This window comes from Struthio camelus, chromosome 22 (genome assembly GCF_040807025.1).
Source record: "Struthio camelus isolate bStrCam1 chromosome 22, bStrCam1.hap1, whole genome shotgun sequence".
In the NCBI taxonomy this organism is placed as follows: Eukaryota; Metazoa; Chordata; class Aves; order Struthioniformes; family Struthionidae; genus Struthio; species Struthio camelus.
In genome coordinates this window covers 5,192,595-5,205,430 of record NC_090963.1, presented here as the reverse complement: position 1 = coordinate 5,205,430, position 12,836 = coordinate 5,192,595, and the positions used below count along the sequence as shown (strand labels likewise).

Genomic DNA, 12,836 nt, shown 5'->3' with positions numbered 1-12,836 from the left:
AGGCCTGTAAGCATACAGGAACCAGGTCTCTGTGAGATTCCAGGCAGCCTGCAGGGAATTTGTTTGTTTTGGGACTAGCCAGTGACACAGTGACTAGCCACTGTGCTAGCCAGTGACAAAAATGCTGCTACCCAGGATGTTTGTTTGTCCCCGTGTAGCCTGTACTGTGATGGGGCAAATAACCGAGCTCCCTCTGGACCATGTGAACCTGGCTACTTCTGTACAGGAGCTGCCAAAAGTGCTCTTCAGCAGCTGGTAATGGAGGGGCATTATTCCTTAACAGGAGCTTTCAGACCAGAGCCTTGTCCTCTTGGCAGCTTCCAGCCTGTGAGTACAGTGGTGTACGCTGTAACATGCTTGTGGGGTCATCAGAGCCATTGGAAACCGCATGAGAGCGTGAATAGACATTGGTGAGGTGTTTGTTAGCGGTCAGCTAAAAAATGAAGGTTTGCTTTTTTTTCTCAAGCTTGGTAAGCATCACCTCTTTTTTTTGCTCCTGCCTTGCAACAGAAAAAGTGCGCAGTGCTAGAAAGGTTGGGGGAGGGACGGTAGATCCATTGGTCCCAGGCTATTCTTTTTTTGCTCATTTGGTAATTTCACCTGCGTTTTCTTGTACAGCTGCAGATTTAGAAGTGGGCTGAGGAGGCTTTAGCCTAGCATAGGTGAATTATCACATGCATAGTTGGGCAGCCTCTTACTGCCCTATTAGATCAGGGCCGTGTCTGCCCCTTTTTAGTGGTACAAGGAGGTATTCAGATACCACAAAGGATATCTGTTGCGTTTGGGCTGCTGTTCAGATGCTTCAGGATGTTAATTTTGCGTCGGGGGGAGGGGTCTCCTCTGGGAGTTGGTAGAGCATGTGCAAAGTTTATTCATTTGCGCTGTAAGCGGTAACATCCCGTATCTGCCGAGTTCATTCTGTGTTCCTTCTTTAGGGCCGTGGTCAATCACTTTGTAGGGACTGTCCAGAGGGTACGTTCTGCAATGAGACAGGCCTGGCTGAACCCAGGGCGTGTCCCAGAGGGCATTTTTGCTTGGCTGGAAGTTCCCTGCCTCTCCCATGTCCTGTGGTAAGAATCGAACGTGGCTGTGTTTTCCACGTACTAATTCTCACCAGGCTTCCAGTCCCTTGGTAGGGGTGATTCATTGGTTCTCTGTGTTTGTGCAGGGAACTTACACGGATGTAGCTAGGGCAGGTTCCTGCAAGCCCTGCCCGGCAGGCATGTACTGCAGCACGGCTGGTCTGACCGAGCCAGAAGGACGTTGCCAGCCCGGGTATTACTGTGTTCAAGGGTCCAGCAGCTCCTCACCTGTGAGTGCTGAACGTTTTGCGTGGCGCCAGACCTTTTTGGCACTGAAAAAGCGTTCCTAAACCGTATTCACCATCTTTTCCTCTCTTCAGGTGGGACTTCCATTTGGAGATCTGTGCCCAGCAGGACATTATTGCCCTGCTGGCACGACACACCCAAAAGGGATGCCGTGCCCTGCTGGCACCTGGAATGAAGAGAGAGGAGCCCGGGATGCCACTTGGTGCCTGCCTTGTGCTCCTGGGTTTTTCTGTAATATGTCAGGCCAAGATGCTCCCGTAGGACTTTGTGCACAAGGTGAGACAAAGCCAGAACTTTTTTAGCCGCTCAGGAATTCAGCATTTTCTGTATCTTCGGCTAGGGGTTTTCCCTCTCCTCACGTTTCTGTAGCAAAGTTGACTGAGAGAAAGGATTTAAATGTGTTCTGCTTTAAGGCTATTACTGCACAGGAAGGACAAAGACTGCAAAGCCCGAGGATGGTGTCACTGGAGGTGTCTGTCCTCGAGGACATTTCTGCCCTCCAGGCTCAGCAGCGCCTTCTCCCTGCCCAAGTGGAGAATACAATAATGCAACAGGTCAGAAACTAGATCATTCCAGCTTCAGTGTGGCTTGGGGAAGCTAGAAATGCAGATCATACTTTATGCCTGCATCCAAGAGCATCTTGAGCACTGCTGCTCATTATGGGCGTTCTGTAGTTTCACAGGGTCAGAGGAAGCTTTTCTGTTTTTTAATGATGTCATATGGAGAATATATTTTATCCCTGCAGCAGGTCAGATTGTAGGATTGTAGCAGTGACGCTCAGCTCAAGCAAAGCTAGTGAGCAGTTAACCAGATTTCCCTGTTGTTCTGCCTGCCACCTAATGGTGAGATGTGAAGGTTAGCAGGGCTCCTCAGGGCTGGTGGAATGGAGTTGAGAAGCTTGCTGAGTCAGAGGCTTCTAGGAGAACGTGCCTGTTTGAAGAACAGCTATTCCAGGAGGGCTTGCAGAGGCAGCTTGTTATTTCGACTCTTTCCGCTTTAAGTGCGCAGCCAGGCACGCATGGCATTTTTCTTTCAGTCCGTTATATTTTAATTCTTAAATTTTCTTCACAGGTCAAGGCAAATGCTTTCCTTGTCCTGCTGGGTTTCACTGTCCAAAAGGGCTAAGACGCCGCTGTCCTCCTGGTTTCTATTGCCCTCAGAAAACTGGACTCAATTTTCATCCTTGTCCACCAGGGACTCACAACCCTTCCCACGGACTGAGCCAGGCCGAGGGGTGTCAGCAGTGCCCTGCAGGTGAGGAAAAGACCGAGAACTGTGATCATCTATGCGGAGCAGCGTGTGAGAGGGTGATCCCTGTGCCTGTCTCCTCTTTCTTAGTCCGCTGACGCATGTTTTACCCCTGGGAACCCAAGCATAATAATACAGTCAGAAGAGAGTCCTTGCGCTGCTGGTAGTGCCCCACCGTTAGGCACGTTTTTTTGATGCCCTGCAAGAGGAGCTTGGTTTTATGCTCAGGGTTTCTCAGAGGAGCACAGTTTGAACTGGAACGCTGTTTTGTCCCCGTCATTTTGACGTTAAGAGATGGGCACTCTCACAGTCTCACCCTTTGCCTTCCAAGCAGCGCACGCACCGTATCAGCTCTCCGGTTTTTTGCTCCCAAAAGAATGATACTCTCTTCCCTCTGTGGTCTTCCAGGCATGTTCTGTGGAGACTGGGGATTATCCTCTCCAAGTGGCCCCTGCTGGCCAGGATTCTTCTGCACAGCAGGTATTGAAGGTAGCATTCGTGGGGGTTGGGGTGGGGGGAGTGAAAAAGGAAGGAAGCCCTGGCTCTTGGAGTTGGTTTTCATACACAGTCTTTCTCTGGCCTCTGTTCCAGAGTGCCAGGGTAGCCCTGAGGAATGAAGCTGTGTAATAAGGTTATACTCGGTCACAACAGAAGTTTCTCTAGTCAAATAACTGCTTCCTGAGGCCGGTAGAAGGACTTAGTTAAAAATACAAGAAGCAGACCCAAGACGTCCTTGTGCTATATTCTTCCAACTTCAGCAGCTGGTGGTTCAAGAACATGTTGAGCCACGGTTTGCGTCTAGGATCATCGTGTTCAATAATCCTCAGTGAAGCTATTAGTTAAGTCTGGTGTCTTTTTGAGCCTGTTTCTGCTTTTGGTCTCCATAGTCTCCTGTGACTCTGAATACCATCAATGAATTACAAAGGTTTGTGGATTTGGCCGTGGGAGGGTCCTACACCGTGTCGCTGAGAACACCCATGCCACACGGCCAGGCTGCTGATAGGGGTTCTCCTTTGTAAAATCGGGCAAGGAACAGGTTCCCTTTATACCATTCGTGTTTATTTGGCTAGTTAGAGAGCTGTGGAAAGTGCGTTATTAGCCTTTGGCAAATGAAATGGAAATTATCTGGGAGTTACCAGAGGAATGTGACTGTAGTGTGTAAGCAGGTGTCTTGGCAGCTTTCAACTGTCACGCATGCAAAATAGGGATTTGTGTTTGTAGGGACAGCGGACTGCAGATCGGAAGGTAACAGCGATATCACTCAGTCCTTCTGCGCAGTACTCAGTAGCGCTGAATGTTTTGTGCGCTGTGTGCTGTAAACATGCTGCCGAGTGTTACAGTGTTTGATATGTTTCATAGATCTTGGGCCTGAGCTTGGAAGATTTAATGAGGATCCAAGCGTTTACTTGATTTTGGAGCAAGTTTCTGTCCTCACGGTTATTAAGGAAAGCCTGAAATGACAGGAACCAAAATACAAATGAGAGAGACCCATACACACGGACATATAAACACGTGTTTAGGTCTCAGGTTTTGACTGTTTGGATTTCACAGTTCATCCCGTCCTCAAGAGAGGATAACTTTCAGGTCTTCAACAACTTCTGTGCTCTCTGAGGGGCAGTTGTTGCGAATGGTTTATGGAGATCAGGTCCAAATCTAAGATATCTTTGGATGCAGTCCAGTTTAAAGGACGTGCTTACAGCAAACTTCCTGTGGTGTTTGCCACACTAGCGCGAGGATAGCTTGCACTGAAAACAGGGGGTCTTTTTGCTTCTATCTTTCTATTTGCCAGCCAGCACATAAGCCTGGAGACTGCTCTGAAACAGAGCAGTGAGCTCTGGTCTGATCCTTATTCAGGTCCATGCTTTGCAGGGTGGATGACGGCCCTTTGAACTTCATGGTCACTCCCAGTATTCTCACAGAAACAAAGTAGTTTCTGTACGTGCTGCCCCCTTCAACAACCAGTTGATCCTGGGTTTAGCACGAGGGATGGGCATCTGGAATCAGTAACTTTTAGTCCTTGCTGCAGCAATGGAAGCTCAGGCAAGCTGTTCTCCTCTCTCTGGTGTCAGTTTTCCTGGCTTTACGTTAGAAATAATGATGCATGCCAGAGAAGGGTTTTGTGAGCTATAGTTAAAGATCGTGTCCTTCTAGGAGATGATAGTGTAGCGTACATCGTCGTCATCTTCCTCCCTAAGGTCCGGGCTCTTACAGCAGTAGGTCTTCGGTGGAACAAAGTAAAAGGGCAAAGCATCCAAATGATTCTAGTCCCATATGGTGCTAGCTGTGAACTCTTCCCTTCTGTTATGAATTTTTGCCTTAACTGTCTTTAAGTAACAACCAGCCATTCCCATCTTCTTGCTGTGGAAGTTGTTGCTTAGGCGTGGGGGACAGACTGGCCTACGAATAGGAACCTGTGTCATTCAGGATACCTGAATTGTCTGTTTTGCTGATGTAGGAGCAAGTGTCCCAAATCCTAACGGAGCCAAAAACGCAAGCACTGGTGGCCCGTGCCCACCTGGACACTTTTGCCCAGCTGGCAGCAGTATCCCACAGCCATGCCCTGCAGGCACTTACTCAGACAGGTGAGCTCCTTGGTTCTCATGGTGCTAGTTTCTTACCTCCCTTTTCTTTTTGTTTTCTCCCTCTCTCCCACTGCTGCTTCGTACCACCTTCTCTTTGGTGTGCAGCCCTTAAGCCGCAGGGTGCAGTTCAGTAAGGCTCACAAGGCATATCTTTGCATTGATCATAAAAGCCTCATAGCTTTCACTTGGCAAGAGGTGCAGGCGTTAAGGGTCTGCCTGTGGAACGCTTCCCCACAGAAAGCCTGCTTACGTCTCCCTCCAGGCTGCACGTGTGGCAGGACTCCAGCTGCACTGTGTGCCCATCTGGCTCTTACTGCAACTCTGCTGGCCTCACAGCACCCTCCGGACTCTGCTCAGCTGGATACTACTGCCTGTCTGGAGCTTCCTCACCATCTCCAGCTGGTGAGTCGCACTAGGTGAACATCAATTTCTTCATCTGCCTGTGTCCAGTAACTAGGGGTCTTGGCAACAGTTTTAAAACATGGCCCCTTTTTTCCTAATACTCCTGCCCTGCCTCCTCTCAGTCATTCAAGCCCCCATATCGTCTGGGCTATTTGCACCCGTACATACGCGCTGAGGATGAAAAAGCAGTCAGTGCAGTGATCTGTGCTACTGAAGGAGACACTTGTATTGAACACGGGGAAAGTTACAGGTGCCTGCCAGTAATGGACGTAGCCTTAGTCCTTCTTATCAGTTTATTCTGTCTCAGAAATAATTATTTCCAGGGAAGACTTTTAGGTCACCAGTGGACAATTCCGTATTCTCCAGAATTCCTGGTGTATGTGAGGCAGAGTGCTTACAAAACTCATCTGCTGAATATGGTTTGCTACGGCTTGGCTTGTGAGGCATGGAGGGGAAAGTCGTGGCGACACAGCAGTGAATACTTCCAGAGCTGCGATCCTGTGGTCCTTGTGTTTGTTGAGGTGTGCATCCTCTTGATCTGTCTTCTGGCATCCAAGAAGCCTTAAACAAGAAGAGATGCTCATCAGTGGGGTCTTATCACCTCCTTTTGCTGGCTTTCTCTTTTACTTTCTGTGTTCTAGGCGTGTGGGAGAAAGGAGGCCCTTGTCCTGTGAGCCATTTCTGTCCGGAAGGGACGAGCTTTCCCCTACCCTGCCTTGCAGGGACTTACAACAACCTCACCAGACAAGCTGCATGCTTCCCTTGTGCAGCAGGGTACTACTGCCCAGAAAATACCTCCAGCTACAGTACGAATCCTTGCCCAGCTGGCTTTTACTGCCCCAAAGGTGAGGTGGACTCGGGGGACGCTCGTGCGGGGTGTGTCAGGGCCACGTAGCCAGCCATTGGCCAGGCCAAAACATCCTTGTTTTAAAGGCAAGAAATGATCTCTGTGAAGGAAACCTTTGAGCGTCAATCTGGTTCTTCATAGAAAAGAACCCGATCTTTTAAACTATAGACATGGTTTTAGATCGTAGACAGGCAAACTAGGCGGAGCCCAGAGACTTTCTTGGCCCTGAAGGGCCAGCTGTGCTCTATGGAGATCAGCACTCAGAAAAATTGGCGAAGACAACGTTCAGTGATAGTGCAGGATTAATAACCAAGAGAGTATTTACAGTTCACGAAAGACTCTTGCTCTCTGTATTCCAAAGGAACCAGATTTGCCACTGAATTTCCCTGTCCCCGGGGCTACTATAACCCTGATCCCATGACACAGAGTTTGGATAGCTGCTTGCCATGTCCGCCTGGGCACTACTGTGGGAAGGAGAACTTGACAGGTGTGTCAGGCAAGTGTGATGCAGGTGAGTCTGAATCTGTTGGGCTGCTGTATTGCACAGCCCCAGGGAAGAGCGTGCTCGGGAAATTTATGTTTATTACTGCAGCTCTTGTCACAGCCTTTCTGGTCTGTTTGCTTGATTCGCTTGCCTAACTGTAGGCACCTGGTGCCAATCGAAGGCACTGTGGGCATCCACCTGACTTCCAGCTGCTGGTTCAAATGGGCACAGGCTTCATGTAGGATATGTCTGTCAGCCCTAGGCAGTTGTCTCCTTGCCTGCCCTTCTGAACCTGTTGAGGCAACTGAATTGAGCACCGCTATCTCAGAGCGGAAGTACTGAACTTAAGGTTGTAAGACCTCTTACCATCATTGCTGAGATGGTATCGTATAGACGCATCATTGCCTGTACTGTTGCAGGCACGTTGCGTGGACTGTTACGTCATGGTGGTGTTCAACTTTGGCGATGTGAGCCTGTCCCGTATTCTGCATGGTTATGATTGTGCTATGCAGGTGTTACATGCAAGGGCCATCCCATCTGGTTTATTCATAATAACCTCTGGGGTTCTGTGGTTGTTAGAGCTTCTCAGTCACGTTTTCTGTTCTCAGGCTGGTTCTGTGTCTCAGCTGCTTGGACCTCACAGCCTTTTGATCTGGATAACTACACCAATGCCAACTGCCTCTGTCCAGCCACTGCCACTGGAGGAAAGTGCCTAGCTGGTTTCTACTGCCCCAAAGGAAGCCCAGAGCCTCTTCCCTGCCCTCCAGGGTTTTACTGCAATGCCTCAGGTTAGCATGTGCCTTTGGAAAACAGGAGTGATCTGGTTCCAAGGGGGTTGAAATGAAGGACTTTTGGGGACAAATAAATATTTGCTCTTCAGGAACACCTTAGAGGACCCTAAAGCTAAGTTCTGCTTCTGGGTGGTAAAGCTGACTTTGCCCAGAATTTGCTGCATGGCCTTGACTGTGTTCCATGGCCTCTTTGGCCATATCCCCGTCTTCAGAGGACTAGTATGAACATGCATCGTTATATGTGTCCCCTGCACTCTGCTTCTGCACAGCCTGCAGATGCTGGTATACTGAGTGCTACTTCATTTTCTCCCACTCCTTCTCTGTCTTTTCAGTACTGCTTCAGTGTGTTAAGCAGGAGCTGTTTCTATTCTGATAATTTCATAGGGCCGTGATGGTGCTTCCAAGATGCCTCAGGTGTCTGCCTGGACTAGCAGGGAAGGGGGTTCAGGTGTTACCTTGTGATGTTAGCCCAGGGCAAAATCGCGACCAGCTGATTTTCCTGCTTTTCTCCCCCCGTCTTGGTGTTTTGAGTGCTGTTATCCTCCCTCTCTTCCAGGTCTGTCTGTCCCCAGTGGGCAGTGTACTGCTGGGTTTTACTGCAAAGGTGGTGCAGCTCTCCCTCAACCAACTGATGGTGCAACTGGGAATATCTGCCCTGTGGGGACATACTGCAGTGAGTATTTGGTGCTGACCAGGAGCCAAAATTGCTAGTCGCATAATACCTGAAATACCGATGGGTGATTTTGACAGTGTAGTGGCCAGCTTGCTAGAGTGTGGCCAGGGTGTCCAGATTCCTCCTCTCGGCCTGTTCTCTGAAAGTGGTAAGTGACTTTTTTCGTCTCGGTGCCCAAGTGGTCTGTCTTTAAAACGTAGTTAGCTTCACCTCTCTTTCCTGTTGCAAAACAGAGTTGTTAATGTCGGTCCTCTTCAATACAGCGCTGCTGTAGTATTGAAGAATGGAAAATAAGACGTCGCTGATGCTGTTTCCATGCCACTCCGTGCTTAATACAACCCCTGAGTGCAGCAATCTCAAGGATGTTCATTTCTCTGTCTTGCTTCTATTCTCACAGCTGCAGCATCAGCAGCACCCAGGCTCTGCCCAGCTGGCACGTTTTCTAGCCTGCCAGGGCGGAGGATGCTTTCTGAGTGCCAGCCTTGCCCCTCTGGCTTTTATTGCAAGGTACCTGGTCTTAGTGTCCCCACGGGAGAGTGCTGGGAAGGTAAGCCATGAATAAACTGCGTGCGAGGCTTTGGGGACCCGCTCAAAGCAATATGCGTGTCTCCTGGACAAGATCAAAATAAATGTCTGGTTGTGAATTGCTGCTTGAGAGTGGAAGAGCTGAAGATGGATCCGTTTACTTGTTGGGAGTTGTGACAGGATCAGAGAGCTTCTGTGCACTGCTCAGGCAACCAGAAAACGGGGGTTACGTTTTTCACAATATCCAGGGTTTATTCTATGCGCCTCTCCTATAGGAGATGCCTGCTCGTCATCGGCTCTTGAGTCCTCCTAGGGATGAAAGTCTTGAGACTTACTGCCACCTTGGTGCTCTGTTTCCCTTGAGTGGAGATAACTTCTGGCTCTGTGTGAAAAGGCTGCATGAAAGCAGAAATGCTAACATCTGTGCAATTCTTCTGAACAATTAAAATACGGAGAAGGGAGAAGTCGGATGTTAAGGTGGTGTTCTGGAAACAAAGAATTGGGTCTTATCCAAAATGTGTGCCTAGAGATTGTTCTTGCTTCATATTATAAGAAGGTTTGGGGGCTGGTAGTTTGGAGGAAAGACTCTTCTGCTCTGGGCTCCCAAATCCTTGGAGACATAGTGTTTTTAAAGTATGCAGAATGCTCCGTAGCCTACTAGCTCTAATGTTCCCCTTTTATGTAGTCACACAAGCTGTGGCCTCAAGAGAGCGATCTGCTCCTTGATACGTGGGGAGATACTGATGCTGTCAAAGTCGTAGCATACTTGCTTGCTTGGGGGTGGGGAGGGGGGTGGGATACCCTCCCAATCTTGGTGAAGTCTGGCAGTCCATCCAGTTCCTGCGGTGTCCTTCATTGATTGTGGAAGAACAGATAGCATAACTTAACAGTCTATTTTTAATAATGGCTTGTGCTCCCGTGACACAGTCCAGGGACACTTTGGTCTTATGGCCACAGACGTCTCCTCCCGCTAGCATCACATAGCACTACTTTATGAATTGTAATAATGGCATTTTACAGAAAGAGTAGTAAAGTTTCCTTTGAAAGGATTCAGTAACTGGAAGCAAGCAGGGAGACTGGTGCTACGTCCCTAACTGCTTTCATACGCCGCTAAGTGTGCCTGTAAGTTTTGCCCTCTGGTCGGGGGACCACTGGGTGGTAAAGTCCCTTCGTATGAGTGCAGCAACTGGAAAGCTATTGCATGTGTTTGTCCCAGCAAGAACGTGATTTAAATCGGTTGTAATGTCAGGTCAGGAGTAGATTTATTTCTTGAGTGGCCAGTGAGGTGCTTTGTATGCTTGGGGGAATCTGTTAGGAATCCTCTCTGTTAATGAGAAGCAGCTCAGTAGCTAGTATCTCTCAAAGACTACTTTGCCATCTTTCCTCTCTCTTCACTGCAGGCTATTACTGTGACAGCCAGCAAGGACCAGTCATTGATTTTACCCTTTACCCATGCCCGCAAGGTTTTTACTGTCCACCAGGGACCCGCCAGAGCACTCAGTACAGCTGCCCTGCAGGAACCTTTGGGCCGAGGCAGAAACTGACAACAGTCAAGCAATGTCAAAGATGCCCACCGGGAAAATACTGTGAATTCTCTGGACTTGCTGCCCCAACAGGTATGTAGTTGTTTTTCTGAGCGTATTCGCTGCTGCTAGAGAGTTGCGTTGTTGTTGACTGTTAGCTAGTGCCAAGGATTGAAGCTAGGACTCTGGGGTCCTGATCTCAGGAAAGGTGAACGATCCCATTTTATTTGTCAAGAACCTTCTGAGGAAAAAAAAAAAAGATTCCTTCTCTTAAGCAGAAACCGTTAGATGGGTGAGAGTGGAACTGCAGAAACATGAATTCTAGGCAGGATGTGTCTTGGAAAGCCTTCCAGGTGGAGAGTTTTCCAGTGTCAAATCTGTTTGGCATCCTTTTTAGAATTAGCTCACAGTTTCAGCCTAGCTCCTGAGGAACTAATCCCTCTGTGTAACAGGTGCACGTGTGATGAGGCTCAGCAAAGAAAGGGTAAAATACCCAGCACTGACTGCTCTCCCTCCGGTTTGCTCAGGATTGTTTTTTCAGACAGTATACTGATGATTTTTTCGTTGCTCCTTGTCCTGTAGGTAAAGGCCCTAATTCAGCAAAGCCCTTTAAAATATTACTAAGGTTCAGCAAAGCGTTTGAGCAACTTAAGGATGTGTTCAGTATGTGCCTCAAGCGAAGCAGGCGCTTAAGAACTTGCCCATGTGCGACGGCAGTGCTGAGTCTGAGTCAACCAAAGCATTTTCTTCTCTAGGAACTGTTGTTTTGGCACCTGCCACCAGCACTCCGTTCCTTATGGTCAGAGGCAGCTCTTCCACTGAAATATTGATAACCCCGTTATGTTGTTGTTCTGTAGACTGGCAGAGGCTCTGCATAGCATAGCAAATGGTTGTATTTCGGTACGTGTTCTGGAATTTGCATTTATGTGCCTATTATTTTAATACGATTGTGTATTTACTATATATTACCCTGTTTTCTAGGCGCCTGTGCGGAGGGATTCTGGTGCAAAAGTGGTGCCCGAGTGAGAAACCCCCGAGATGGAGAGTCAGGACTGCCTTGTCCTCCTGGTCATTACTGCCCTGAAGGTACGGTGCTTTGCTTAGGACAATTTTTCCTTAATTCATGGTGAAGCATGAGATGGGATTTCCTCTCTCTGCTGCGTTTCACGTTGCCAGGTGCACCACTTCCGTTACAGTGCCCTCCTGGCACTTGGTCTGACAGTGAAGGGGGTAGGAATTTGCAGGAGTGCCAGCCTTGCCCTGGGGGATATTACTGTAACAGCTCTGGACTGAGGGCCCCTTCAGGACATTGCAGCCCAGGGTAAGTAGAAGAGTGAACATAATGCTGTATTTTAGGTAAGGAGGGGTGTTCCAAGAAGGGGGCAGAAGCTTTATTTCCTTGTTTTCCTTGAAATAAGGAGAACGTGTTCCTGTGTTCACTGCCGCAGGTATTACTGCGTCTCCGGGGCCCAGACTCCAGCACCCACTGATGGCCTCTCAGGAGCTCCATGTCCCATCAGACACTTTTGCCCTCTTGGATCCAGGAGTCCAGCTCCATGCCCCCCTGGCTCCTACATGCCACAAACCCATGGAGAGGAGTGCCACGCTTGTGCAGAGGGTGAATACTGTGTCCCTGGTGAAAAGCCACAGCCATGTCCTCAGGGTGAGTTAAGGCTGGGGATCACTTAGGTGCCGGGTTCCTCCTAGATTTTCCCAAAGAGTCTCTCCTTAAACCCCAGCGTGTGAGAGACCAGTGTGGCCTGGAAGTTCGGCGGGGGTTCATTTCTCTCTGAAGTCCGTCAGTGTCATGCTCAGTCCAGACATCTCGGGCCACTGGCTGTATAGAGCCTATAAAAGCTGTGTGCATCCCATCACCAAGATACTGGTTGGTAATTCTTTGTCTCTGAAGCATTTGTCCCATCGCTAATGTATAAAATATGAATTTGTTAATTTGTTCTTTTTCCAGGTTTCTACTGCCCCGGAGGAACAGGTTTAGACTGGCAGCCCTGCCCGCCAGGTACTTATAGCCCCGAGCAAGGACAGGGAAGCAGAACCAGCTGCAGAGCTTGTGATGGAGGGAAGTTCTGTCAGTATCACAATGCAACTGCTGTGACTGGAGAGTGCTGGGAAGGTTACTATTGCACTCAAGGATCTTATAAGCCTAACCCAGATGCCGTGATACAAGGTGCCACTTCTCTTTTGCTAATGCCGCGTGGGTTTCTGCAGCTCCTTACAGTTGGTTTCTCCGTGACAGCACCCACCTCTGCAAGGAACTGGGGTCTGTTTCCGTGGGGGCTGTGTGGCCAGTTCACTGGCAGTGAGTTGTAAGTCAGCACCGTAACTGTTTTGTCGTAGGTGCAGTAAAAGCAGTGCTCAGAAGAGAGTGGAAGGAAAGAACTCTTGGGTTCAGTCTTGAAGTGTGTGTTCTGTCAC

The 12,836-nt window shown here is 48.9% G+C and overlaps 1 protein-coding gene across 1 annotated transcript in view; it reads left to right on the top strand.

Annotated features, from left to right (window-relative positions):
• The window catches only part of LOC104143529 (SCO-spondin), a 68,607-nt gene that overhangs the window by 18,729 nt on the left and 37,042 nt on the right, over window positions 1–12,836 (top strand). The window contains exons 18-36 of the mRNA XM_068916947.1: window positions 159–327; window positions 936–1,070; window positions 1,169–1,312; window positions 1,403–1,604; window positions 1,742–1,882; window positions 2,400–2,582; window positions 2,985–3,056; window positions 5,032–5,158; window positions 5,421–5,560; window positions 6,202–6,405; window positions 6,769–6,918; window positions 7,500–7,679; window positions 8,239–8,355; window positions 8,753–8,902; window positions 10,281–10,496; window positions 11,385–11,489; window positions 11,580–11,724; window positions 11,852–12,066; window positions 12,370–12,420. Coding sequence (XP_068773048.1) covers window positions 159–327; window positions 936–1,070; window positions 1,169–1,312; window positions 1,403–1,604; window positions 1,742–1,882; window positions 2,400–2,582; window positions 2,985–3,056; window positions 5,032–5,158; window positions 5,421–5,560; window positions 6,202–6,405; window positions 6,769–6,918; window positions 7,500–7,679; window positions 8,239–8,355; window positions 8,753–8,902; window positions 10,281–10,496; window positions 11,385–11,489; window positions 11,580–11,724; window positions 11,852–12,066; window positions 12,370–12,420 — 2,846 coding nt within the window. The remainder of the gene's footprint in view (window positions 1–158; window positions 328–935; window positions 1,071–1,168; window positions 1,313–1,402; window positions 1,605–1,741; window positions 1,883–2,399; window positions 2,583–2,984; window positions 3,057–5,031; window positions 5,159–5,420; window positions 5,561–6,201; window positions 6,406–6,768; window positions 6,919–7,499; window positions 7,680–8,238; window positions 8,356–8,752; window positions 8,903–10,280; window positions 10,497–11,384; window positions 11,490–11,579; window positions 11,725–11,851; window positions 12,067–12,369; window positions 12,421–12,836) is intronic.